The sequence below is a fragment of the Puma concolor genome, chromosome E3 (assembly GCF_028749965.1).
Source record: "Puma concolor isolate L17-30 chromosome E3, mPumCon1.1.hap2, whole genome shotgun sequence".
Lineage (NCBI taxonomy): Eukaryota > Metazoa > Chordata > Mammalia > Carnivora > Felidae > Puma > Puma concolor.
The window spans coordinates 4,271,699-4,296,443 of record NC_141682.1 but is presented as its reverse complement, the minus strand read 5'-3'; the positions used below and the strand labels follow the sequence as shown (position 1 = coordinate 4,296,443).

The 24,745-nt window shown below is 52.9% G+C and overlaps 1 protein-coding gene and 1 long non-coding RNA gene across 2 annotated transcripts in view; one reads left to right on the top strand and one right to left on the bottom strand.

The window, feature by feature from the left end:
- Positions 1 to 2,850: 2,850 nt before the first annotated feature.
- Positions 2,851 to 7,936, bottom strand: LOC147572870 (uncharacterized). Its single transcript, XR_015245369.1, has 3 exons — positions 6,969 to 7,936; positions 3,914 to 6,396; positions 2,851 to 3,205 (listed from the first exon to the last, which is right to left on the bottom strand). It is a non-coding gene; the product is annotated as an uncharacterized LOC147572870 (long non-coding RNA).
- The window catches only part of RADIL (Rap associating with DIL domain), a 129,142-nt gene continuing 111,912 nt past the window's right edge, over positions 7,516 to 24,745 (top strand). Inside the window, 2 exon segments of the mRNA XM_086691831.1 lie at positions 7,516 to 8,121; positions 19,067 to 19,184. Of these exon segments, the coding sequence (XP_086547957.1) occupies positions 8,061 to 8,121; positions 19,067 to 19,184 (179 nt within the window). The 5' untranslated portion in view covers positions 7,516 to 8,060.

Sequence of the window (24,745 nt, the reverse complement as noted above, 5' to 3'; positions counted from 1 at the left end):
CAGGCTCTGAGCTGTCAGCACAGAGCAGAGGGAGACAGAATCCCGAGCAGGCTCCACCCGGTCAACACAGAGCTCCATGTGGGGCTCAAACCCACAAACCGTGAGATCATGATCTGAGCCAAAGTCGGCCACTTAACCGACTAAGCCACCCAGGCACCCTTTGGGTTTATTTTTATTTATTTATTTATCTATCTATCTATCTATCTATCTATCTATTTATTTTTGAGAGAGAGAGCAGGGGAGGGACAGAAAGAGAGGGAGAGAGAGAATCCCAAGCAGGTTCTGCACTGTCAGTGCAGAGCCCGATGCGGGACTTGAACCCACGAACCATTGAGATCAAGACCTGAGCAGAAATCACGAGTTGGATGTTCAGCCGACTGAGACACCCATCGCCCCGTTATTGTGATATCTTAATTTACAACTTTAGAGCTGGAATCCCTGTCTTTTAGAGGTGAAAAACCTGAGGCTCAGGTAGAGGGTGTGAGTTGAGGTAACACACCTGACAGAAGCAGGAGCAGGCCTGGGCCCCCAGCCTCCTCCTTCCCCATCCAGGTGCTCTGTGAGTTGGCAACATTCAGATCAGTTGTTCCAAAGTCATAAGCCCTGGGAAAAGCACAATCAGTACCTGTCTAGAGTTACATAACAAAAATTCAACGGAGTAAAATTCAAACATCTAGTTGGCTTTCTGAATCGATTCATGTCTCAGGCAGTATCCCCTCCGGCAAGTAGAGGGGGGCTCCGAAAGGCTCCAGGAAAGGAAAGGCGTTTCAAGACAGGGGGTAGAAAAAGGAAATTATTAGCAAAGAATCCATTGTTTTTGGCAAGGTCACCCTTCTACAAGGGATGGATGGGGTCTGTTCAGTAAATTTCCTAGCGCTGACTGAGAAACTCGCCACGTTTGAAAGGGTTAAAGGTTACATTTCTGGAGATTTGAAAATGCAGTTGGATATTAGGTACTAAGTCTTGGTTTACTCACTTGAGGCTCTTAACCTAAGTGACGCCATTTTGGTCCCCTGTCTTTTTAACATTAGATTAAGTTTTGTGTTTCTTTTTTTATTTTTTAAAAAATTTTTTTTTTTTCAACATTTATTTATTTTTGGGACAGAGAGAGACAGAGCATGAACGGGGGAGGGGCAGAGAGAGAGGGAGACACAGAATCCGAAACAGGCTCCAGGCTCTGAGCCATCAGCCCAGAGCCCGACGCGGGGCTCGAACTCACGGACCGCGAGATCGTGACCTGGCTGAAGTCGGACGCTTAACCGACTGCGCCACCCAGGCGCCCCAAGTTTTGTGTTTCTTGCACTTATAAAACAAAGACAGAGTTTTGAAATCTACTTACTACATCACACCAGATTTTGTGAATATTTTGAAAATGATATTTTCTCCTTGGTGCCCCAGGGAAAATTTTTAAATGAAAAGCCGGAGGACGGTAACCTAACGTGGGGGAGTCACCTCATCCTCTAGGAAAATATTTGGTATTCCACTGATTCTTCTCCTGCTGACTTAGATTATCAGCACTGAGATTACCTGCTTGGTTGTTTTTGTGTGTGTTTGTTTTCGCTCTGGGCTCTCCAAGTCAGTGGAGGGCCTGGATTTGAATCTGGCTTCATCCTTTAAGAGACTCTTTCCAGCCCTAACCAGTCCTTTGAATGATGCCCTTGGGCCTTCTGCAAATGCAGGTGTAACTTGGGAGCCTTTCCTCCTCCTCCGGGATTTGGACAGTCACTCCTGGGCATGCAGTGCTGAGATGAGGGGTGTCTGCAAGGCAAAGAACAGACGACCCGTGATCTGGCCCCCGCGCACCTCCTTCTGCAGTCAGCTTCCTGCTCTCACCTCTGCTGCTTTGGAAGCTCAGGATGTCGATTCCTCGCTAAGTCATGAGCGGAGCAGACGAAAGAAGGGTTCGCTTGGAGGAGGTGAGAGGCTGGGACGAGAGTGCAGGGGACCCAGGGAGAGCCCGGACAGTTCAGAGCAGTGAGGCCTGGTCAGAGGAGGCGCTGGCCTCGCCCACGCCGCACCCCTTTCCCACAGCTGTGCCCGCTGACCGGTGGATGGGACTCCCCTCTGCATCTGCTGCAGCCACTGTCCAGAGAGGCAGGGAGGGGCCCAGGGAAAGGCTGGGCCCCTTGCCGCTTTCTTCCCTCCCTGCCGCTGCTGTCCACCCCAAGGATAGTCACCTAATCAATCTCCTTGCGCTTAAACTCCTCTCAGAGCCTGCTTCCCAGGAACTCGAGCTGGAACAGGCTGGTTCCTGGGAACTGCCCCTTTCCTTCCCGGGAACACGCGAAGCTGGCTCGGGGGCAGCAAAGCTGGAAAGGAGCCTCCTTGGCTGAGCAGTGACCAGGACAAGTCCTGTATCCCCCAGGCCCAGGTACACCGCAGGCTGAACGAAGAATGGATGGTCAGAGTCCCAGCTCTGAGGGAGGACAGGGCACAGGAGACCCTGGTGGCACGAACTCTCCAGCAGCTACACGCACCTTGTTAAAAAGAAAACCACAGGCCCCAAATGGCGTCATTTATGTGAAGAGCCCCAGGTCAGCACACCAGGACTTAATACCTAACCTAACTGCAGTTCTATTCTCTCAACTGCCTCCCCGCCCCCCCCCCCCCCGAAGTAACCTTTAACCCGCCAACCTGGAATTTCCTGGTCAGCACTAGGAAATCTACTGATAGACATTTTCCATTCCCCTGAGGAGGGCAAACTTGTCTAAAATAACGCATTCTTGGCTAATAATGTCCTTTTTTCCATTCTCTCTCTGCCTGTAAAAACCTTTCCGGCAGCCCAGCGGAGCCTCCCTCAGCTTGCTGGATAGAATGCTGCCCGGTCCGTGAATTGATTAGTAAAACCAATTATATCTTTAAATTTTACTAGGTTTGAAGTTTTGTTATTTAATACGATACGTCACATGTAATCTGGAATATACATTATAAAATCTGAGATATACACGTGTACATAGAATACACAAGTGTCTGCATATACACATACGTGTATATATACACGTGCATATATGTATAGATAGATTATAGCTAAGCTACAGATACAGGTACTATTTGAAGGTATAGGGAGTGGCTGAGAGCCCAAAAGAAAGTGGAGGGCGCCTTGAAAGAGTGACGTTTGCAAACTGGTGGCCCCGTGCCTGAAGACGGCTTCAATGTCGATATCTGAGCTTTCATTATGTTTACATTTCAGAGAGTTGCCCCATCCCTAGTGGCACAAGGGACTGATGGAGGATTTAAAAATTGTTCCTGCCTGTCTGCAGAGTGCACTCCACTTTCATATTGACCCCTAAGGTCTTTTTCCTTTTTTTTTTTTTAACGTTATTTATTTATTTTTGAGACAGGGAGAGACAGATTATGTATGAACCGGGGAGGGTCAGAGAGAGGGAGACACAGAATCTGAAACAGGCTCCTGGCTCTCAGCTGTCAGCACAGAGCCCGACGCGGGGCTCGAACTCATGGACCGCGAGATCATGACCTGAGCCGAAGTCGGCCGCTTAACCAACTGAGCCACCCAGGTGCCCCTCTTTTTCCTTTTTTTCAAAGTTTTATTTATTTTTGAAAGAAAGAGACAGTGCTAGTGGGGGAGGGGCAGAGAGAGAGGGAGACACAGAATCCGAAGCCGCTTCAGGCTCCCAGCTATCAGCACAGAGCCCGATGTGGGGTTTGAACCCACAAACTGTGAGATCATGACCTGAGCCGAAGTCAGACGCCTCAGTGACTGAGCCACCCAGGCGCCCCCTGAGTGTCCAATAAAAAGGAGGGCCTCAGTAAAGTGCCACTACCTTGAACTTCCCTAAGTACCTAAGGCAAGTACAAATTCTGCCGAAAGTCCTTCCTAACGCCCGTCATGGTGACCCCTCCAGTTCCCCACATTGGGCCCTCCCCCTAATTGCAGCCCGTTGATAAACCTTACCACAGGCACCGGTCCTGGTAGTCCTTGGCTGGTGGGTACCTGCAAGATGATCCCGTGGGGCCCGGACGCTGGTTCAAAGGAGGCATAAAAGGGAGGAGAAGCCATTTCCCCTAAAGGTCCAACAAAGGAGAACTTTAAACTGGGTCTGGAAGAATAAATAGAGATCTGCCAGGCAAACTAAGGAGGAAAGGCCTTCCGGGCAGAGGGAACAGCATCTATGTAGCCACAGAGCACGAGAAAGCCATGCATGTTTGGGGGGAGTTTGGATTCATTTATTGCGTGTGCACGGTGGGTGAGGTCGTTTTTCTATCCCGACTCCATCCTGAAAGCAGTGGGAGCCACTGAAGGCTTTTAGGGAGAAGGGCTTCGTCAGACTTGCGTTTCAGAAAGTCACTCTGGTAGGGAAGATTTGTGGCTTTGCCAGAGACAACGAGGACTTTGCAGGCAGACACTGCTAGGCGTATATAGGGGCCCATGTCGTAGCTACTGATCGGGGATGGAAGTCGCTAGGAGGGAGGAGAAGGATCACATCAGAGGGTGCCATTGGGTCCTGGGGACAGATGGCAGAGGTCGGTCGTGTGGGAGGAGACTGGTGACGTGGTCAGGGCTCTAGGGAAGGGATGAAAAGCTCTGGTGGTTGGTGGGCGTGTGGTGGTGGGGGGTGTTATCTCCCTACCTGCTTGCCACTCTGCGCATCTGATGAGCCAGGAACACAGTAGGTGTTTAATCAGTGCCCATGCAGTGCAGGGCACTTCAGCACAGACAGATGTGCTGTGTGGCTTGCTGTGGGACTTGGCCTGCCTGAGCACGGCTCCTTGTCCGCAAATTAGGAACGGCACCTCCTACCATGTAGTGCTACAGAGGGGACTGAACGGGGAGACACATTGCCAGTAATAACATCAGGCCCAGGTGGCCTTTGTTCCTTCAGTAATCCTGCAGGGTGGGTGCTGTTAACTTCCACTTTACAAGTGGGGAAACAGCCTCGAATGGGAAGCACTTGGGTTCAGGGCACAAAGCTAGGTGGAGGTGGAGGCCGGCCTCGGATCCTGGGAAGGCCGCGTTCAGAGCTTCCAGCCACGGCCAACCGGGCCCAGGGGGTGGTGTGGGGCCGCCTTCTGGAGAGGGGGCTGGAAGAGGAACGGCAGAGGGAAGAATTGGGTTTTGGCCAGCAGGGCTCGTGGGGCTGATCGCTCAGGTGCCCGTGGTGGTCACTGTGGTGGGGGTCGAAAGCTGCATGTGGAGACAAGGGCACAATGACACCCCCCCCCCCCAGGAGCCGTGAAGGACAGGCTCGGCGACAAGGCCGGGGGAGCCCGAGACCACACAGCCAGCAGGAGATGGTGGGCTTGCACCAAAGGGAGAAGTTGCCAGAGGCCACTGGCCAGGGTTAGATGGGCACAGGTGGCCTTCCGTCACGGCGGGGGGGAGGGGGGGGCGCAGAGCCAGGGGCAGGGGTGCCAGAAATCCCACAGTCCGTAGGTAGTCCAAGGCTCGTCCGGTAGCTGCCACCGCTGCCCCTGGAACCCACCTCATCTCCTTCACTGGCAGGCCAACCCTGACTCCCTCGAGGCCCTCAGTTACCATAACAACCGGATCCCAGCAGTAAAAATAGTAACTTGTTTCTTATTCAACTTTTTTTTGCTCGTGGAGAAAAAGAAAATCCATTTCGAGGTTTGTGTTTCCCTTCGGGGGTCTCCTCTGGGGCCTTGCTGAGTGCCTTGCCAAGACCCACTGAAGGTCAACAGCAGGCTGGGGCCGGAGGAGGCCAGCGGGCCTGCAGCCTGGGGAGGTCTGGTCCCACACCTGTGGCTCCCCTCAGCCTCAGGGCAGCTGCAGTCAACAGCCGATGCTCCAGGCCAGGGAGGAGGGGGCCACGGGGAGGTCAGGCCTCTGGGGCTTTCTCTTTTATAAAGACTGAAGGGATCTTTTTGGGAATTGAGGTTGAGGACTGAGAATGAGGTATGGCTGACCCGGGGACAGGTGTGCCCTGGTGGGGCTGACCACAAGGCAGTCCTTTATTGTATGTGTGTGTGTGTGGGGGGGGTCATAACAATGGTGATAGAGGTCAAGGTCAGGGAAGAAGCCATGAAATGAAGGCTCAGAACTCAGAGCCTGGGAAGCTGGGCTCCAGAACAGCTCCTCTGGCTGTGTGACTTGTGGGTGGGTCCCCTGGTCCCTCTCAGCCTCTTTCCCTCCTCCACCAAGGAGACAGGAGACTCTGGTCACTATAGCCTCAAGCCTCGCCCATTCCTCACTGTGACTCCCAGTAAGAATACATTTTCATGCCAACCAGGACACAAAATGTACTCAAACAACTGAGACAAAAGTTGCCTGAACGTGACTTAGTCTTCCCAGCACAATGCACTCCGGACCAGACGTCTCTTCTCTTTCTGCTCGCTGCCCACCTGGGGTGACTTCCTGGTCTTCTGGGACTTGCTTCCATTTGGAAGTGGTCTGATACGGCAGCCACTGGTCACATGTAGCTGTTGAGCGTTGGAAATGTGGCTCACGTGAGTAAAGAACTGCGTTTCAAATTGCATTTCATTGTATTTAATGTAGAAATAAACAGATGCAGGAGGCTGGTGGCTGGTAGGTTGAGATGAGTGATTCGAAATCTGCAGATCCAAGGGGCCTTCCAGCTTTGCCCTCCCAGCTCCTCCTCGCAGGGTGGGCTTGCTGCCCTACTGGACCCTCTGGCTCACCAATCTAGCCCTTGACCTTATATTCATGCCCACCTTGACCTCAAACTCACCTGGCCAAAACTGAGGTCACATCTTCCTTCACCTCCCTTCCCTGCTGCTTCTCCTCTGGTCTCCTCCCCCTGCCCCCACACCCTTAATGTCATCAGTACCCACTCAGCAGGGCCAGCCAGAAGCCCAGTAGTCGCCCTCCTCTTCTAATCCATCAACAGGGCCTGGTGGATAAAATCCATCTAGGTCTCATAAATATCCCTATACCCCTTCTCTGGTCCCCACCTGCAGCCCTGCCTGCCCAGCCCCACTCACTGCCCCCCCCCGCCCCGCAGCAGCCCTGCTGCCCCCTGTGAATGCATCACCTGTAACCCTTCTTGTCCTCACCAACACTGGGTATCTGAGCCCGTCTCGCGCCCAGCATTTGGAGTGCAGAAATGAATTCTGTAGGGTGGGATTGTTTTCTGGATGTGTAGCAGGATTCTCGAATAAAGCGTTATAAAAAGTAGCAGGGAGCTGGGGTTTGTGAGCATAAGGGAAGGGCGAGGAGGGGGAGAAGGAGATGCCTGCCCTTCAGTTTGGGCACGGGTCCTTTCAGGTTGAGGGCTGTTCTTCCTCCAGCAGTCCCTTCCTGTAGGTGGTTCCCCACAACCCATCACCCGGGCCAAGGTCTCCTAAAGGAGACCACTGGATTTTGTAGAAGAACCGAGGCGGGTGGGCAGATTCCGGGTACGCTGAAATCCGACAGCCAAATGCATGTACCCCTGTCTGGGGGATCGTGAGGGGGCCCAGAATCACAGTCTCTGGGAGTGGAGAGCTTCCCCGGAGACTGCGGCCATTCCCGGGCGGATCCCTTGGGGCCGTCGCGCCTCGCAGGCGCTCAAAGAAAGGCAGGAGGCGCTGGCCGCGGGGGAAGCGTGAGCTACAAGTACACTCCGGGGCCAGCGACGCCAGGGGCCTGAACGGCTGGCGCGCCATCAGTGTCCTCGCTCCCTTTCCAGCCCAGCCCCGGCCGGGAGGAGCGGGGGAGACAGCGGGGCTCCGTCTAGCAGGCCGTCACCTCGTTCTGAAAACTACCGGCGGAGGGGACACCGGGACAGGGAGAGAGAGAGAGAGAGAGAAGGGGCTGCAATCGAAGCCCCCATCCTTCCCCATCTCTCCTCCTTCCCCCAGCGAAGGCCGGAGGGGTCCGCAGGGCACGGGGAGGGGGCCGAGGCCGCGGGGACTAAGGCGATTGGCCCGGAGCCCCCCCGCCCCGCCCCCACCACCATCTGCTCGGGATTTGGCGTCGGCGTCTCGGGCTCGGGCTCGGCTCGGCTCCAGCTCGGGCTCCGCGCGCCCCCCGGCCGGCCCCCGCCCTGCGCCCGCCTACCTGCTGCTCCCGCGCCCCGCGCCTCCTTCCCTCCCTCCCGCGCTCCGTCCCAGCGCCGGTTGTCGGAGCCCCGGGCTGGGTGCCGATGGAACCGCCGCGATGTTCGCTCCTCGGCTCCTGGATTTCCAGAAGACGAAGTACGCGAGGTGAGGGCGGGAGCGCGCGGGGAGGGGGCGCGAGGGAGGGGGGCGCGTGGGGAGGGGGCGCTCCGGAAGGGGGCGTTCGAGGAGGGGGCGCACGCGGAGGGTCGCGCGCGGGGAGAGGGGCGCGTGCGGAGGGGGCGCGCGCAGGGAGGGGTGGCCAAGGGTTTCTCCCGGCTCCGCGCCGCCGGGCTGGCTCCCCGCGCCGCCCGGAGAATTGGAGTTGATAGATGCACCCTAAGCTCGGCCGGAAGAAACCAGAACGGAGACTTCGTGGTCTTTGTGAGCGTCTCGGCGCCCAGCTGTGCGCCCCGCACCCGGGAGCAGCGCGGCTTCCCGGCGCCTCCTCTCCTGGCGGCGAGTCCTGAGGCGAGTCGCTTCACCTCCCTGAACCTCAATTTCCAGGTCTCCAAAACGGGGATAATGAACGCCCCATCCCTGGGGACCACGTGAGGATTAGTGACAGGCACTCTCGAGAGCACTTTGAATGGCGCCCGGAGCAGAGTCATCGCTCAATTTCTCTCCGGCGTTTTTGTTAACGTGAAAGGTGCTGGCGCGCACCACCCGTGTTCCCCCACTACCCCCTGCACTGCCCTTGTCCCCCGCACCCCGCCGCCGTACCGTTCCTGTCAACCCCCCTCCACCCCCGCATCACACCTTCCCACCCCCCCCACCCCCCAACTCTTGACCACGCTCGTAGCAAGCGGGAGGAATGAATGAACTGCTCTTTTTCGGTGGGGAAACTGAGGCCTAGGACCCGGGAAGAGCTGCTTGTACATCTTGGCCTTTTCCCGGTGTGAGGTTTGTGGTCACCCCTGAGCCTCAGTTTCTCCTAAAATGGTGAGGACAGATACTCCCACCCAGTTGCTGAGTGGGAGTCAAGCTCCTGTTGGACTAAGTACACATTGAATGGGGAAGTTCATAATTCTTAAGTTTCTCTAAGATTTTGTGGGGTCCACTCGCCTGAAAGCTGGCGCGAAAACCCTTTCCTGCAGTTGCCTTCCGCCCCTGGGGGTCTTGAGGAAGGGCAGGCAGTTCTGGGATCGCAGCCCCCAAGGCTTTTGCCTCCTGCCTGGGCACCAGGAGGGCGCCCACCTGATGTGTTGCCCTCCCCCTCAGGTGTCCTGCTTCTGGGTGGAGGGGAAGGTGGTGAATTTGAGACGGGTTGGCATCAGTTTTGATACCCACATCCACGTGGCTCGTCGTCTCCTGGCACTTACCGAGGGTCCTCGTCCGCATGAGGTCTGTACCCATTCTGGTCAGACAGCAGAGCGTGATCACAGATGTCCAGGCTGAGCATGGCATCGGAGGTGGGGAGGCAGGACTAGGGCTTTTCCCGCTCAGTCTCACCCTCCATTTCCTGGGGGGGGGGGTTCCTTTTCTCCTTCATAAAGTTGGGGAGTCCTACTAGGAAAGACGGATGCACGGGGGAGTTCCTGTGGGGTTGGTTTTTGGTTTTTGGTTTCTTTTGGCTGGAAGGTGGGAGGCACTGGCTGCTCAAATCCATGGGATCTTCTCTGATACGGACGCTTGGACTTTCAAAGGCTTGTTCTCGAGGGTCCTTTTTTGCTATGGTGAGGTCTAAATTGGTGGAGGGTTCCTCGAAAGGGAAGGGGGAAGCCTGGGACAGGAGGCCACATTGGCAAACATGCAGGGAGGGAGCTGTGAAGCCCATACTGTGGGCCTTCATCTGTCGTGCAGCTGCTGTGTGGTCTCGGGTTGGTGTCTGAACCTCTCTGGTTGATTTGTGAGAGGACGGGAGGCTTGGTCGGAGATGTCTAGATTTGGACACTGGTGCAGCCCTCCCTAACTGGGATAGAGCTCTCCAGCTGGGTCAGGGGCTGGACCATGAGCTTTGTTCCTTTCATGCTTGGGCTGATGCCATTTCTACGGGTGAGGAGTCCAGTGGGGAAGTAGAGCACATCAGTTAGAACTATTTCTGTTCCCTTCCTCATTGCATGGCCCTTACTGTGGTGCCGCCTACAAGTTAAATCCCTAATGCAGGCTTCTTGATTGAGCAGATTTAATAGCGTGACCCAGTGCTATTCAGGAGAAACGTCATACAAACCACGTATATAGTTCTACAGTTTTTAGTAGCTGTTCCGTTGAGTGTGTGGCTGATTTTCTATCTCGCTGTCATAGAAAGGTAGAAAACAGGTGAGATGAGTTCTTAGAATATGTTGTTGTTAATCCTTGATACGCAAAGTGTTATCATTTCAACATATAATCAATGTAAGTGAATTATTCATGAGACTTTTTACATTCTGTTCTCACCGCAAGTCTTTGACATCTGTTTGTGTCTTTTATACTTAGGACCCACCTCACTTCGGACTAGCTATATTTCAAGGGCTCAATAGCCACATATGCCCGGTGGCTGCCATATTAAATAGCACAGGAATATCTTCCAGGGTGAGAGATGGGTGTTTGTCTTAGTCATTTTGGGCTGCTGTAACAAAGTACCGTAGACTGGGTTGCTTATAAACAATAGAAACTTACATCTTATAGTTCCGGAGACTAGACGTTCGAGATCAGGTGCCCGCATGGTTGGGTTCTGGTGAGGTCCATCTTCTGGGTTATAGACTACAGACTTACTGTATTTTTATGTGATAGAGAAGGAGCTAGCTCTCTGGTTGCCTCTTATAAAGGCACTAATCTCATTCAGAAGGGCTTCTACCCGCTTGACCTGATTATGCCCTAAGGGTCCTGCCTCCAGATGCCATCACACTGAAAGTTAGGTTTCAACATACAAATTTTTTTAGGGGGGGACACAGACATTCAGCTCTTAACAGGGTCCCTAGTTATATGCTGTGTGATACTGTAAAAGATGCTTTCCCCCTTTGAGCCTTTGTTTTTCAATGGATGGTTGGACCAGCTGATCTTAAAATTTCTAACCTGGAATCCTTAAATGGTTTATCTAGATCAAGAAATAAATTTATCATATAGCTATAGGAATTAAAGGCTGTGTAGTATTGGTGCAGGGCTAGGGAAATTGACCAATGAAACATAATAGAGAGGCCAGAAGCAGATTGATGCATATAAAGACATTTGATTTTTTTTCAAAGACATTTGAAAAGAGAGAGAGAGAGGGCATGCGATTGAGTGGCGGAGGGATGGAAGAAGAGGGAGAGAGAGAATCCTAAGCAGACTCCATGCCTAGCGTGGAACCTGACAGGGGGCTCGATCTCACAACCTTGAGATCGTGACCTGAGCAGAAATGTAGAGTCAGATGCTTAACTGACTGAGCCACCTAGTCACGCCAAAGACCTTTGGTTTTTGGGAAAGGTGGTGTTGCTGATCACCGGAGGCAAGGATGGTCTATTGAATAAATGGTACCGAAACAATTGGCTATCTAGATGGAAACAATGAAACCGGAGCCCTACCTCACACCATACAGAAAAAAGCATTTCTGGATGGATTAAAATTTATAAGTGAAGTTAAAAAAAAAAAAAACACTTGAAAACTTTTAGAAAACAGAAAAGAATATCTTTTGGATTTCAGGGTGGGTAAAGATTTCTGATGGCATGGAAAGTTAAAACCGTTAAAGAAAAGGTGGATAAATGAGACTACATTAAAAATTATGAGTTTCTCTTCATCAGAGAAATGCCATGAAGGAAATAGAAGAGGTGCTGCAACCTTGAAGGACATATCGGCAACACATTTAACCACCCCATTAATTAATATCCAGGGTGTATAAAGCCCTACTGTAAGAAAAGGGCAGATAAGAGAACAGAAAATACAGAAATGCAAATCGTCTTGCAGATGCACACAGAGAAGGGAGAACACAAATGAGCTAAGAGCTGCTCATTTTCACTGGGCATCTGCCCTGGAGAAAGTGGTGTGCACGTGCATCAGAGGACGCGGACGTCTTAGCATCTTAGTTGTTCATGATAAGCAAGACATCCCGAGTGTCAATGGTAGAATTCATATGCTGGAATAATATCCTTTCGTGAGAATGACCTCCGCTTTCAGGCAACAGAATGGATAAATCTAGACGTCGAGAGTGGTAGCAAAACACGAAGAATGAATGCAATCGTTTAATGCTCAAAAACAGGCAAACCAACTGTGTTGTTTAGGAGTGCGGAGGAAGGTATGTGGAAAGCCAGAAAATGATTATTGCAAAATCAGCTTACTGGCTACCTCTAAGAGAGGTGGGGTCCACAGGGTGTTTCTGGGTCCTGGCAGTGTTCTAATTAGTGACTTGGGAAGAAAAACAAGCCGGATTCTATGTGCCCTATAAGATAGCTCCCATTCCCATGGGGAGACTCACCCATGTGGCCACGCCTCACTGCAGGGGAGGCTGGGAAGTGTAGTCCAGCTGTCTGTGTCCATTGCTGCCTCCCCGGGGCTCAGAACAGCACCTGGCATCTGAGAAGGTACCACTCAAATCTGTTGAATTAGTGGCGGTGTGACTTTGGACAAGCAAATTAACCTCCCAAGACGTTTGGTCTACTCTCTTGCTTTAAAAATCTGACGTTAAAAGGGGGTCCTTATAAAGCAACATAATGGTTATAAAGCAACATAAAAATGCAGCATGTGCTCCTTAAAGAACAGTTTTTAAATCATGGGGAGTAGGTATAAAAATGAAAGCAGTCGGGACACCTGGGTGGCTCAGTCGGTTAAGCGTCTGACTTCAGCTCAGGTCATGAGCTCATGGCTTGTGAGTTCGAGCCCTGTGTCGCGCTCTCCACTGACAGCTCAGAGCCTGGAGCCTGCTTCTGATTCTGTGTCTCTGTCTCTCTCTGCCCCTCCCCACTCACTCTCTCTCTCTCTCTCTCTCCCTTTCTCTCACAAATAAACATTAAAAAAAAAAAGAAAGCAAGCAATGGGTGCCTGGATGGCTCAGTTGGTTTAAGCATCCAACTCAGGTCATGATCTCACAGTTTGTGAGATTGAGCCCCGCATTGGGCTCTGTGCTGATGGTGTGGAGCCTGCTTGGGATTCTCTCTCTCTCTCTTTCTCTCTCTCTCCCCCCCCCTTTGTGTCTCTCTCAAAGTAAATAAACATTAAAAAAAATGAAAGCAACGGTCACCCTTCATCCTGCCATCTTGAGATCATCGCTGTGAAATGTGTTTTTTGTTTATTTGCAGTCTTTTCTCTGCAGATACCGTACCTATAGCTAGCATTGTATCCTACTTTTAAAAGTGAGACCTTCTGCAGTTCTGTGTCCCTTGTCCTTAACGATTATTCACCAGCTCAGTTTAATGTGTGCCTAACACTCCATCTCATCATCGCACCCTGCTTTATTTGATTATTTCCCACCTTCGGGTGCTTAAGTTGCTTCCTGGAATCCACTTCTGTAAGTAACGCTGCTGGGGACGTCTCTGCAGCAGGGTCCCGGTGTTCAGGAGACTTCTCTGATCCATTGTCAAACCTGGGCACTGGCCACGTCCCGTGGGTCCCAAGTTCCAGGTGATGCGCACTGCCCAGTTTATAGTGACCAGGTCATGGGGCGCCCCCAGGAATGGCCCCTGTCATGCAATTCTTACCAGGGGTCTTGAAGTTGCTCCTAAGGCCCCACAAAGGTCAGGGCCCAGCTCTTCTTACAGTGGTGTTCTTGGAGAGTGGAAGGAACTTGGAGCTTGTGTTCTGATTCTGCTCATCTCTTTGCTGGCTTCTCTGGAGCAGGCTACTTATTCGTTAAGCCTTGCTAGCCTCTCGTACCTGAGGCTAATGTGGGGTTGGTTAAGCATACGGTGACCCTGGTAGGCTCTCTGTAGGTTTAGATCCTGACGTCCTACTACTACCCAATGTCCCTACAAGGCCATTTAGGACCAGCCGAGAAATTCTGAAGGTTATGGGTTTCGTAAACATTTTTTGTTGTTGTTCTTGAGGCGATCAAGATACGTATGAGAAGCATCCAGTACAGGTATACAGTTGGCGCTCCAAAGTGGTGGTTATTTGTGTAAGCGATTGTTACTTACAATCTCTTTCTGGGAAGGGTTTGAAGCACTCTGTGAGAATCAAGCTTCTCAGGAGCCATGGGACTGCCCCGGAGAACCCTTCCCTCCTGGCAAGGCTTGCTCTGACGTCAGCAGGCCTCTGTGCCCGGAGAAGGGGTGGTGAGGAGGGGCTTCCGGGTCCTCTGTCTTGCTGGGCTGCCGTGGGCGGGCCAGTCCTGGGCTTCGTGGACTGGGAACCACGTGCCAGGCTCGTGACAAGCATCTTCCATTCACCATCTCATCTAGTCCCTTAGCTGGATCTTATTTATTGTTGAGAGAGAGAGAGAGAGAGAGAGAGAGAGAGAGAGAGCAAGCATGAGCAGGGGAGGGGCAGAGAGAGAGGGAGACAGAGAATCCCAAGCAGGCTCCGAGCTCTCAGCACAGAGCCCAACGCGGGGCTCGAACCCACGAACCGTGAGATCGTGACCTGAGCCGAACTCAAGAGTCAAGACGCTCAACCGACCGAGCCACCCAGGTGCCCCCGAGGTACTGTATTCTGTCCCTGTTTGGTTTGCCCTCTGTCACGGAGCCCACAGGGAGGTTCACACCTGGACTGTCCTTGGCTTTTCTGCCTCCCACGCCGCGATGGGGATAATAATCCTCAAAGTCAGGTGATTTTCCAGTCCCCGCTGGACCCAGAGGCTAGAATCCGGAGTCCTCCCCGCTGCACGTGCCGTTGCACAGCCTGGCAGGGCTCTCAGAAGACACCACCTCCTTCATTCATTCATGGACAGGCCTGCCCCAGGCATCTGTGGGGACGGACCAAGTGTCCCAGTGGAAGCCCACACGCCATGTGTCTGAATGTTTAAAGTTAAAAATCTAGCTAACAAGCTTTTCAACGAAACGGGTTCCGTCCTCCTCGGCAAGTACGCTTCTACGATGACACGGGTTGAACACTGTAGAATGGTGGCCGTCATGAATGAAGACTGGCCACTGTCAAGTAAGGAAGTTGAGTTTAGTTATTTTTTTTTTTTTTTAATTTTTTTTTTTAACATTTATTTATTTCTGAGACAGAGAGAGAGACAGAGCATGAACGGGGGAGGGGCAGAGAGAGAGGGAGACACAGAATCCGAAACAGGCTCCAGGCTCTGAGCCATCAGCCCAGAGCCTGACGCGGGGCTCGAACTCACGGACCGCGAGATCGTGACCTGGCTGAAGTCGGACGCTTAACCGACTGAGCCACCCAGGCGCCCCGAGTTTAGTTATTTTTACATGTGCCGCGGCCTTTGTGGCCAGGCCGGTGATGCCTGGGTGAGCAAATAAAATAAAGGCGTGCATAACTTAGTAGTTTATAGATTTCATACGATTTATTTTTGGCTTCGCTGCAACAAAATCATTAATTATGTTATTTTCAAGATTTTCACGGAAATTGCATTCTCTTCACAGTGATCATCTGAAGTTGTGCAGTCCAGTGTAGCACTAACCACCTGTGGCTATTTAAATTCAAGTCTAGGGGCGCCTGGGTGGCGCAGTCGGTTAAGCGTCCGACTTCAGCCAGGTCACGATCTCGCGGTCCGTGAGTTCGAGCCCCACGTCGGGCTCTGGGCGGATGGCTCAGATCCTGGAGCCTGTTTCCGATTCTGTGTCTCCCTCTCTCTCTGCCCCTCCCCCGTTCATGCTCTGTCTCTCTCTGTCCCAAAAATAAATAAAAACGTTGAAAAAAAAAATTAAATCCTAAATTCAAGTCTAAATTCATTAAAATTAAGTAAAATTAAAAAGCTAGTCCCTCAGTTACAGAGGCCACATTTAAGGGCTCAGGAGCTCCAGGTGGCCAGTGGCCACCATATTGGACAACACAGACCTACAACATTTCTGTCACTGTGGAAATTTCTCTCAGAGAGCACTAGTCTAAAGGATGAAAACGCAAAATGTAATTTAAAAAATATCCCGCAAAGGTAAATTAAACGAGATGTAAAAAACTACCTTAAATTATTTGTATTCTAGGATATCCGAAATTCTCTTAAATTTGAAAGGCAAAATACAAAGGAAGATTGACAAGTGTAAAACTTATAAAGTATTTACGTAGGGGCGCCTGGGTGGCTCAGTCGGTTAAGCATCTAACTCTTGATTTCAGCTCAAGTCAGGATCTCACGGTTCGTGGGATTGAGCCCCAAGTCGGGCTCTGTGCTGACAGCACACAGTCTTTGGGATTCTCTCTCCTGCTCTCTCTCTGTCGCTCCCCTGCTCATGCTCTCTCTCTCAAAATGAATAAATAAACTTTAAAAAAGAGGATGAGGACAAGAAGGAAAGGAGGGAAAAGGAGGAGAAGGAAGGGAAAACCAGAGAAAATAAACTTGTTAGTGTTCAGAACTGAAACGTCCAGGCATGTCTGAATTCAGGTACAGCTGGATCCAGGGTCTCAAAGGAGTCCCATGCCGTCTCTCTTTGTCTTCGGGCTTTGTTTCTTCTGCTGGCTGCACATCTGGACTGCTCACAGCCCTTGTGGACAGGGAGTTTCTCTTTCCTGGCAGGATCACCACTGTCCTGGAATCGAGTCTCTGTGCCCTGACTTGGATTGCATGCATACCCTTGAACCTGTCACCGGGGTCAGGGGAAGGGCCATGCCAGTCTGGATCTTTTGGAGCATGGAGTTTGGGAGTCGGGCATGGCTGGGGGGTGGAAGGGTGTGGCTCCATGTGAGCCCAATGGAACGAGAGGGGGAATGTGTGGCCAAAACCGAAACTGATTTACATTTTATACGTGATTGAGGGGGGTAGATGCTGGATGGGACAGAAGCCTCGGAGACCTTGCGGCTTTGGGGTGGGTCGTTCAGGATGAACGGGAGTTCTGCATAGGCTGGAAGCGGGAAGGGCACCGGAGAGGGCTGCAGGGGAAGCCCGGGAAGGCGGGGAAGAGTCTGAGGCTGGACTCAGACCCTCTGGAGGGGAGGATGTGGGGTCAGGTCCCCAACTCCCCGGGCGCGCCCAGCAGCTGGCCTTTGTCCCATGGGCTCCGGGGTGCCATTGAGGCTTTTAGGCTAAGTAGCAAGGTTTCGTTTCCCGAAGGGTGATTGCCATCCAGATACCACAGCAGCTGTGGGGGGGGGGTTCCTGGGGCCCCCAGGGGCTGGGGAGCTGCAGCGGGTGGGGTCTGCCTGTTCATCTCCTGGCAGTGGGATTGGCCACTGTCAATTGATTGGTCAGTTACTTGTCAATATGTCCCTTTACCCCAAAGCCTTCAGTGCGTGTGTATGTAGCACCAAGTACTCTCTTATGGAATGACATTTAAGAACAGAGACTGAGCCTTAAAAAGGAAGGGGGTGCCTGGGTGGCTCAGTCGGTTAAGCATTCAACTCTCGATTTTGGCTTGGGTCACCATCTCGTGGTTTGTGAGTTCGAGCTCCATGTCAGGCTCTGCACTGATGGTGTGGAGCCTGCTCAGGGTTCTCCCTCCCTCTCCGCCCCTCCCCCCCAAAAAAGAAAAAAGATGCAAAAGGAAGGGGACGCTGATACGTGCTGCACTGTGCACGAACCGTATGAGGACAGTATGCTAATAAGCCGACGGACAAAAGGACAAATGTGTGATTCCGCTTCTGTGGGGTCCCCAGAGTTGTCAGACTCAGAGACAAAGAGCAGACAGTGGAGCCAGGGGCTGGGGTGGGTGGGGGTCCGTGTGTAATGGGGACAGAGTCTCGGTGTGGGAAGATGGAAAGTTCTGGAGACTACAGCGGTCACGGTTGCACAGCTGTGTGAATGTGCTCAGTGCCCTAGAACGGGACACCGAAAAGTGGTTGAAACAGTGAATTCTGTGTTGAGAGTATTTTACCACAGTTTTAAAAAATATTAAGAAAATAAAGTCGAGGGGCACCTGGGTGGCTCAGTCGGTTAAGCGTCTGACTTTGGCTCAGGTCACGATCTCACGGACTGTGAGTTCGAGCCCCGCGTCTGTGACAGCTCAGAGCCTGGAGCCTGTTTCAGATTCTGTGCCTCCTTCTCTCTCTGACCCTCCCCTGTTCATGCTCTGTCTCTCTCTGTCTCAAAAATAAATACACGTTAAAAAATAAATAAATAAATAAAATAATAATAAAGTTGAGCTGAAAACGGTAACAGAAGCGGGTCGTTGATTAAATGTGAGAGGCAAGACAAGAAAAAGGGACTTTAGTGTTGAGGCACTATTATCTCACAGTGAGTCCGTATGCAGATTTTACCAACTGCCCCCTCACTGCCCCGGCTGCCAGGATCCGCTTTGGGGTGCACCGCGGTTTCCTTAGCCTCCTCGAGTCCAGAATTCATCTCTTGTCTTTTTCTATCAGGCATCGGTGTTTTTGAGGTGTCCAGGCCAGTTCTGTAGACTGCTTCGTGTGGGGTCCCTGGGCTCAGTTTGGGGTCTCACAGTTAGATTGAGGCTCTGTGTTTTCTTTCTTTTTCTTTCTTTTCTTTCTTTCTTTCTTTCTTTCTTTCTTTCTTTCTTTCTTTCTTTCTTTCTTTCTCTCTCTTTTTTTTTTTTTAGTATTTTTGATGTTTGTTTATTTTTGAGAGAAACAGAGACAGAGAGCGAGCAGGGGAGGGGCAGAGAGGGAGGGAGACACGGAATCCAAAGCATCTCCAGACTCTGAGCTGCCAGCACAGAGCCCGATGTGGGGCTCGAACTCACGAACCGCGAGATCATGACCTGAGCCGAAGTCGGACGCTTAGCCTAGTGAGCCGCCCGGGGGCCCCCCGCCCCTGCCCCGTTTTGGTAGAAGTGATGCTGCTTTTTTTAGGCTCCTTGTAACCGACAACACGTGTCAGTCTGTCCTTCGGTGTGATGTCTTCCGTGATCGCTCGCTCACGTGGGTGTCTTCCTGCTTTTCTCTCTGTAAAAGTATTATTCGTTTTGGTAATCAGTTAGCATTTGTGGGGAAGGAGTGTTTTGAGCGCATGTGCGTATTCCGGTCCTCATACTATGAAAACTTTCTCTTATAAAGGTAGAGAGAATAGCGTAATGAACCCCAGCCACCCCCTAGCTTCAACTTAACGATTAGTAACGTTTTGCCAAATTTGCTTCATCTCTGCTTTTTCTCTGTCCTAAAGTATTTGAGGACAAATCCCTTGGTGGTATGGGTGATATGACTTCAGTGCGCATCTCTGCCTGGCGAGGACTTTCTTCCTTAACCACACTAGACCCCCAGCCCACCCATCAGCATCGGCAGTAAGTCCTAGCGCTATTGAGCACTTGAATTGTAAGTTCTATTTAGTTCTAAAAAAAATTTTTTTTAAATGTTTTATGTATTTTTGAGAGAGAGAGCATGAGCGGGAGTGGGGGAGGGACAGAGAGAGGGGAACAGAAGATCCGAAGTGGGCTCTGCGCTGAGAGCGAGGAGCCTGATGCGGGGCTGGAACTCGCAAATCGTGAGATCATGACCTGAGAGGAAGTCAGATGCTTAACCGACTGAGCCACCCAGGTGCCCCCGGGTTTGTTTTATTTGAGAGAAAGCCCGTTTACTGGACCACATGTAGCTGGCGGTTGCCATATTAGATAGCACAGCTGTAGAGGCCGGATTCGATTCAGGACCCACGTTCCAGGCAGGAAAGGCCAGAAACTTCTCGTTGCATCTCTTCAGGGGGCACGGAGGTCCTGTTTCCGGTGATGCGAGATGGATCTTGGGACTCTCGGCTCCTTTTATAGTAGCCGGTTGCTCGGCAACCTGTCATCAACCGTCTTAGCGTCTGTTGGTTACTGTTGTCGGAATGAATGATTTCATCAAGTCTTGGGTTTTCAGAATTCCCTCTTAGTGAAGAAGAGAGACCCCGCCCCCAAACTTCTCTGCACTTAGCGCACCAAAGTGCTGGGATCTTTGTTATTATCCGACATAAAGCCGGGGTTCATTTCTTTCCAAGAAAGGCCTCGCGGGGAAGGAGTGGATGAGTCTGTGTAGACATTCTTAGGATGTGTGGACGATGTTTCGGGCTCTGTGAACCCTTGGGATGGCGTGTTCATTGTGTGCGTGTGTGTGTGTGTGCACATGCGTGTGCATTTGGCCCCAGAGAGGTATAGATCTCCCAGCAGGCAGCCACTTTGCACAGGATTGGGTGCCGCAATCCTGGTTGTAGGGGACGGAGTTGGGCCCAAATCTGGCTTCAGCATATCCAATAGCCCTCTGCTGTGGAGTTTCTGTGGCTCTACCTGTCTCGGGATGTACTCTGGACCCTTCGCCGTTGGCGGGGCTGGGCTTTGCCCGGGCACGTGGCGCTGTGTTGGGAAGGATGGTCGTTCAAGGCCTCTGCCGTGTTGCACGGCCAGGGAATAGCACGAGCCTGGAGGACACTGTTCCCGGGGAAAGGGTGGGCCACTTGTGGTGGCGCACAGCCTGGCAGGACATGGGCTGTGAGGGTGGCCCCTCATCCTGTGTCAGAGCCCCCCGGCCTCTGTGTCAGAGTCAGGGGCCAAGGGCTCCCGGGGGCAGGGGAGATATTAGCTGATTTTCTTCACAAATTCCTCCCAGTGGATCCCGGTTTGGGACACGCCTCTGAAAAGGTGTGGGATTTGGGAGGAGTGCTCTCCGCACCGTCGCAGTGAGGAGGAGGTTTTCCGTGAGCTCCCCGGAAATGTTCTGGAATTGTGATCCCGTCATGACATCGGGGAGGGTAAAACAGCAGAGATGGGGATGTGGCAGGGAGGCCAGGGCGCACGGGCGGTGGCCTGTCCTTCTAGAGGTGGCTGGGAGGATGACAGACCCCAGTGCCCGGGGTGGTCTTGTCTGGGGCGGGGGGCTGTGGGCCATTCATTTTAGCGGCGGATCCCAAGAGCGGTGGTCCCCGAGGAAGCCCTGTGCCCCAGCATCCCTGAGTCAGGGGCTGGCTGTACTCAGCTGGCCACCTTTAGGTGCCTCATTTCCCCATCTGAAAAATGGGCTAGTCAGCCCACCCTGCAAGCTTCCGAGGGCTTTGGAGGGGAGCCGGGGAGTGAGTTCAGATTCATTTCAGGGCCTGCGCCAGGGAGAGCTTTGGCGAACGGAGCAGATGTGGGTCCCAGGCTCAGCGAACTGCAGCCCCGAGTGGCCCGGGAGTGTGAATGAGCCTTGCAAACTGTGGAGTGCTGTATGAAGAAGCCTTTGATATCAGCACTGTGCCCAGATGGGATAGAGGCATTCAGAATCGTGCCGCTTGCTTGCCCAGGGACCTTGTGGCTGCTGTCTTCGGAGCCCAGCTCGTACTTGGAGATAATCTGCCTTAGTTTGGGTTTCCCCAGAAGCAGACCCCGAGACAAGGACCCAAGGGCAAGCGGTGGGGAATGAGCACAGGGAAGGACACGCAGCCACCAAAGGGTGTGTTAAGAGGCGAGCTGGGGGTGCCCGGGTGGCTCAGTCGGTTGAGCGTCCGACTTCAGCTCAGGTCGTGATCTCATGGTTCATGAGTTCAGGCCCCGCATCGGCCTCTGTGCTGACAGCTCAGAGCCCACTTCAGATCCTCTGTTCCCTTCTCTCTCTGCCCCTTCCCCGCCGGTTCTCTCGCTCTCTCTCAAAAGTCAATAAATGAGCTTTAGAAAGAGGCAAGCTGGTTCTGCTTGGGAGACAGTGTGGAGCGCGTGTTGGGCTCTCCCTGCCGGGCCCAGGGGCCTGGCTGATTCCGCAGCTCGCCGTGTCCTGGCGGAGGCTGATTGCCATGAGCGTTAACTCTCAGAGCCTTAACTTGGGTGGGGGATGGGCTTGCCCCCCCCCCCCCCCCCCGTTGCAAGGGTTGCTGAGGTGCTGGCCCCCCGCCCCCCAGGATTTCTGGTTCAGAAGGTCTCTCGCCGGTGGTCTTCCAGTAGCTTCGGTGAGTCAGGGGGCAGGGTGGTCACTGCTTCAGAGATGGGGCTTCTCATTACCTCAGAGGGGAGGAGGTTCCCCGGGGAGCCACAGGGAGGGTGCAGAACGGGGGGCTGGGGTCTGCCCAGGTCTGCCCGGCCCGCGCTACCAGATGCACACCTCCCGGGGGCACCGTCCACGTGGAATGCCACGTGAAGCGAGGCCGTGGCCCATCTTCCCTCCAGACTTCCTCGGACCTGGCACGGGGTCCAATCTCCATCCTTCCCACCCCTTCGTCAGTTTCCCCTTCCTGTTTCCGGCCCTCTCCCTGCTGGGATTTTGATCTCCAGACCATCGTGGAGTGGCACCAGCCCAAAAACTGCTTCCCAAAGCCTGAGCCAAGATGCTGTCTGCACCCGGGAGGAGCCTGAATTCATGAATGGACACAAAGAAGTATCCTGGGGCCAAGCTGGAGGAGGGGGAGGCTCTCAGGGCCTGGGGCCAGCTTGGCCCTGCCTGGGCTGTGCTGGCCTCTGCGGGACAGACAGACAGACTCCCTTTGTGTGGAAGCCAGGACAAATCTCTTTAGTCCTCTGTCCTGGGGACCCAGGGCCGCCACTGCCAGGCACGGCCCAGTCGGGGAGGGGCGGCCGCTATCGTTGTCCTGGGTCTGGGCTTATTTGGAAGAGGAGCACTTCTCTCTGGGGGCTACCGGCCCTGGGTCCAGGCTCGGAGGACGGAGGAACCGCAGAAGCCCGAAGGCTGGGCCTGGCCCCTCCAGCGTGAAGGGAGGGAGCGGGAGGGGAGGGGAGCAGCTGGGATGTGTTGGGGGCCGAGGTGGTGCGGACCCGGCAGGTCAGCCACTTCAGACCCTGCCTGGGGCAGCCGTGTTGCACCTGCTGCCTGTAGACCCCAGGGCAGGTGCGATGTAGAAAGCATACCCTTTTAAAAGTTCTTTTTAAAGATTTTAATTAATTAATTAGTTAATTAATTTATGTTTATTTATTTTTGATGGGGGGGCAGAGCGTGAGCAGGTGAGGGGCAGAGAGGGAGGGGTTGACCTAGAATCCGAAGCAGGCTCCAGCCTCCCAGCTGTCAGCACAGAGTCCGATGCGGGGCTCGAACTCACGGACCTTGAGATCATGACCTGAGCCGAAGTCAGACGCTTACTGACTGAGCCACCCAGGTGCCCCTTAAAGATTTTATTTTTAAGTAATGTCTACACCCGACGTGGGGCTTGAACCCACGACCCCTGAGATCGAGAGTTACATGCTCCACTAACTGAGCCAGCCAGACGTCCCCCCACCCCCCCAAAGCATACCTTTGCAGACCCCACCCAGACCCAGCCCTTAGGAGCATGGCTGCTCTGTTTGTTAGCCTGTTACTCAAGTCTAATGTGCAGGAGAGCCTGCCTTTCGATTTCAGCTCAAAAACTGGGGAGCCAGCACCCTAATCAAGATGCTAAACATTGCCTGTTACCAGAAACCTCCTAAATATCCCTTCCAGTCGCTGTCTCCCAGTCCCAAGGGTGCCCCCTGTCCTGGATTTTATCATCAAAGACTCCCATTGCTGATTCTTGAAGTTGATATAAAAAGAGCCAGAGAGCGGGTCCCGTCATTCGGCGCCGTGTCTGAGACGCATCCCGGTTTCTGTGCTTGTGTCTGGCCAGTGTGGTGTTATGAGGCGTGGCTCTTTCGTGGTGTATTCCCATCCTGCGCTGGATGGGCATTTGGGTAGTTTCCAGCGCTCCTGTAGGGACCAGCCCCCCTCCCTCTCCCAACTCCAATGCTCCAGGTTTGAGAACGCATGGACATTGGTTAGAGTTTTACAATTGACTAACGTAGCAAATGACCGTTGCAGTCAGTGAAACGCTGCAGAAATCTAAAGAAAACAATGGCGCGTCCCGCCCTTGTCCGCAGTCTCTCCTGTGGTGCCCCCCTTTCGTACCTTCTGCTTTTCCTGGTCAGCTCACTGGCCCTGCCTCTTGGGTGACCTTGGGCAAGCCCCTTATCCTGGCTGGATTGACTCATGTCTCAGGAGACTGTCTGCTCCAGAATTTTTGTAAGATCTTAAAAGGCTGGGACTGTTCCAAACTTATTATCTCAAGTCTGAATGACTTCATAAACGCTGTGAGATGATGGATTAATCAGTTATTTGTCAGGCATTCCCTGTCGCACGCCTGGCTCTGCATTGGTACCGAGAAGACAAAGACGAATCGGGGCCAGCGTGCAGTCTGGGGGACAAGACGGACCCAGAAACACCCAAATACGTGTTGCGTGCCCTATGATAGGGGCTCCACAGGCAGTTGTGGGAGTCCAAACGCTCCCTGCCTAGGAGTGCTCCAGGAAGAGAAAGACGGAACGCGGTCCACATAAGCAACCGCTCGTGCGTTGGCCTAGAGGTGAGAGAAGGCTTTTGCTCTGCAGTCTGGATGGGACTGTGAGGATCAAGCAAAGCTCTTCAGAGGGGCCTTTTCACCTGGGCTTTGAAGGCTGACTAGGAGTTCTCCAGCTGGAGAAGAGGGAAAGGGATTTTTAAGCCGAAGAAAAGGTATGTGGAAGGCCCACAGCCGTGATGACTGTGGGCCACGAGGAGAGCGTTCGTGGCATGAGGAGAAATTGCAGGGTTTGAGTCAGGGATAGGAAACAAAAGAAGCAGGTTCCCCTGGAACACAGGCTCTTCTTTTTTTTAGTTTGAGAGAGAGAGAGAGAGAGAGAGATCAAAGGCAGGGGAGAGGGGCAGAGGAAGATAGAGAATCTTAAGCAGGCTCCACAAATGGCCTGGAGCCCGAGGCAGGGCTGGATCCCACGACCCTGGGACCATGACCTGAGCTGAAATCAAGAGTTGGACGCTCAACTGACTGAGCCACCCAAGGCGCCCCTGTTCTTTTTTTTTTATTCTCAGTTTGACACGGGCTCTTGTGCTCTGGGTCTGCCAGAGGTTTTCCCTGACCCCGTGAGACCTGAGAGTCTTGGTGTAGGCT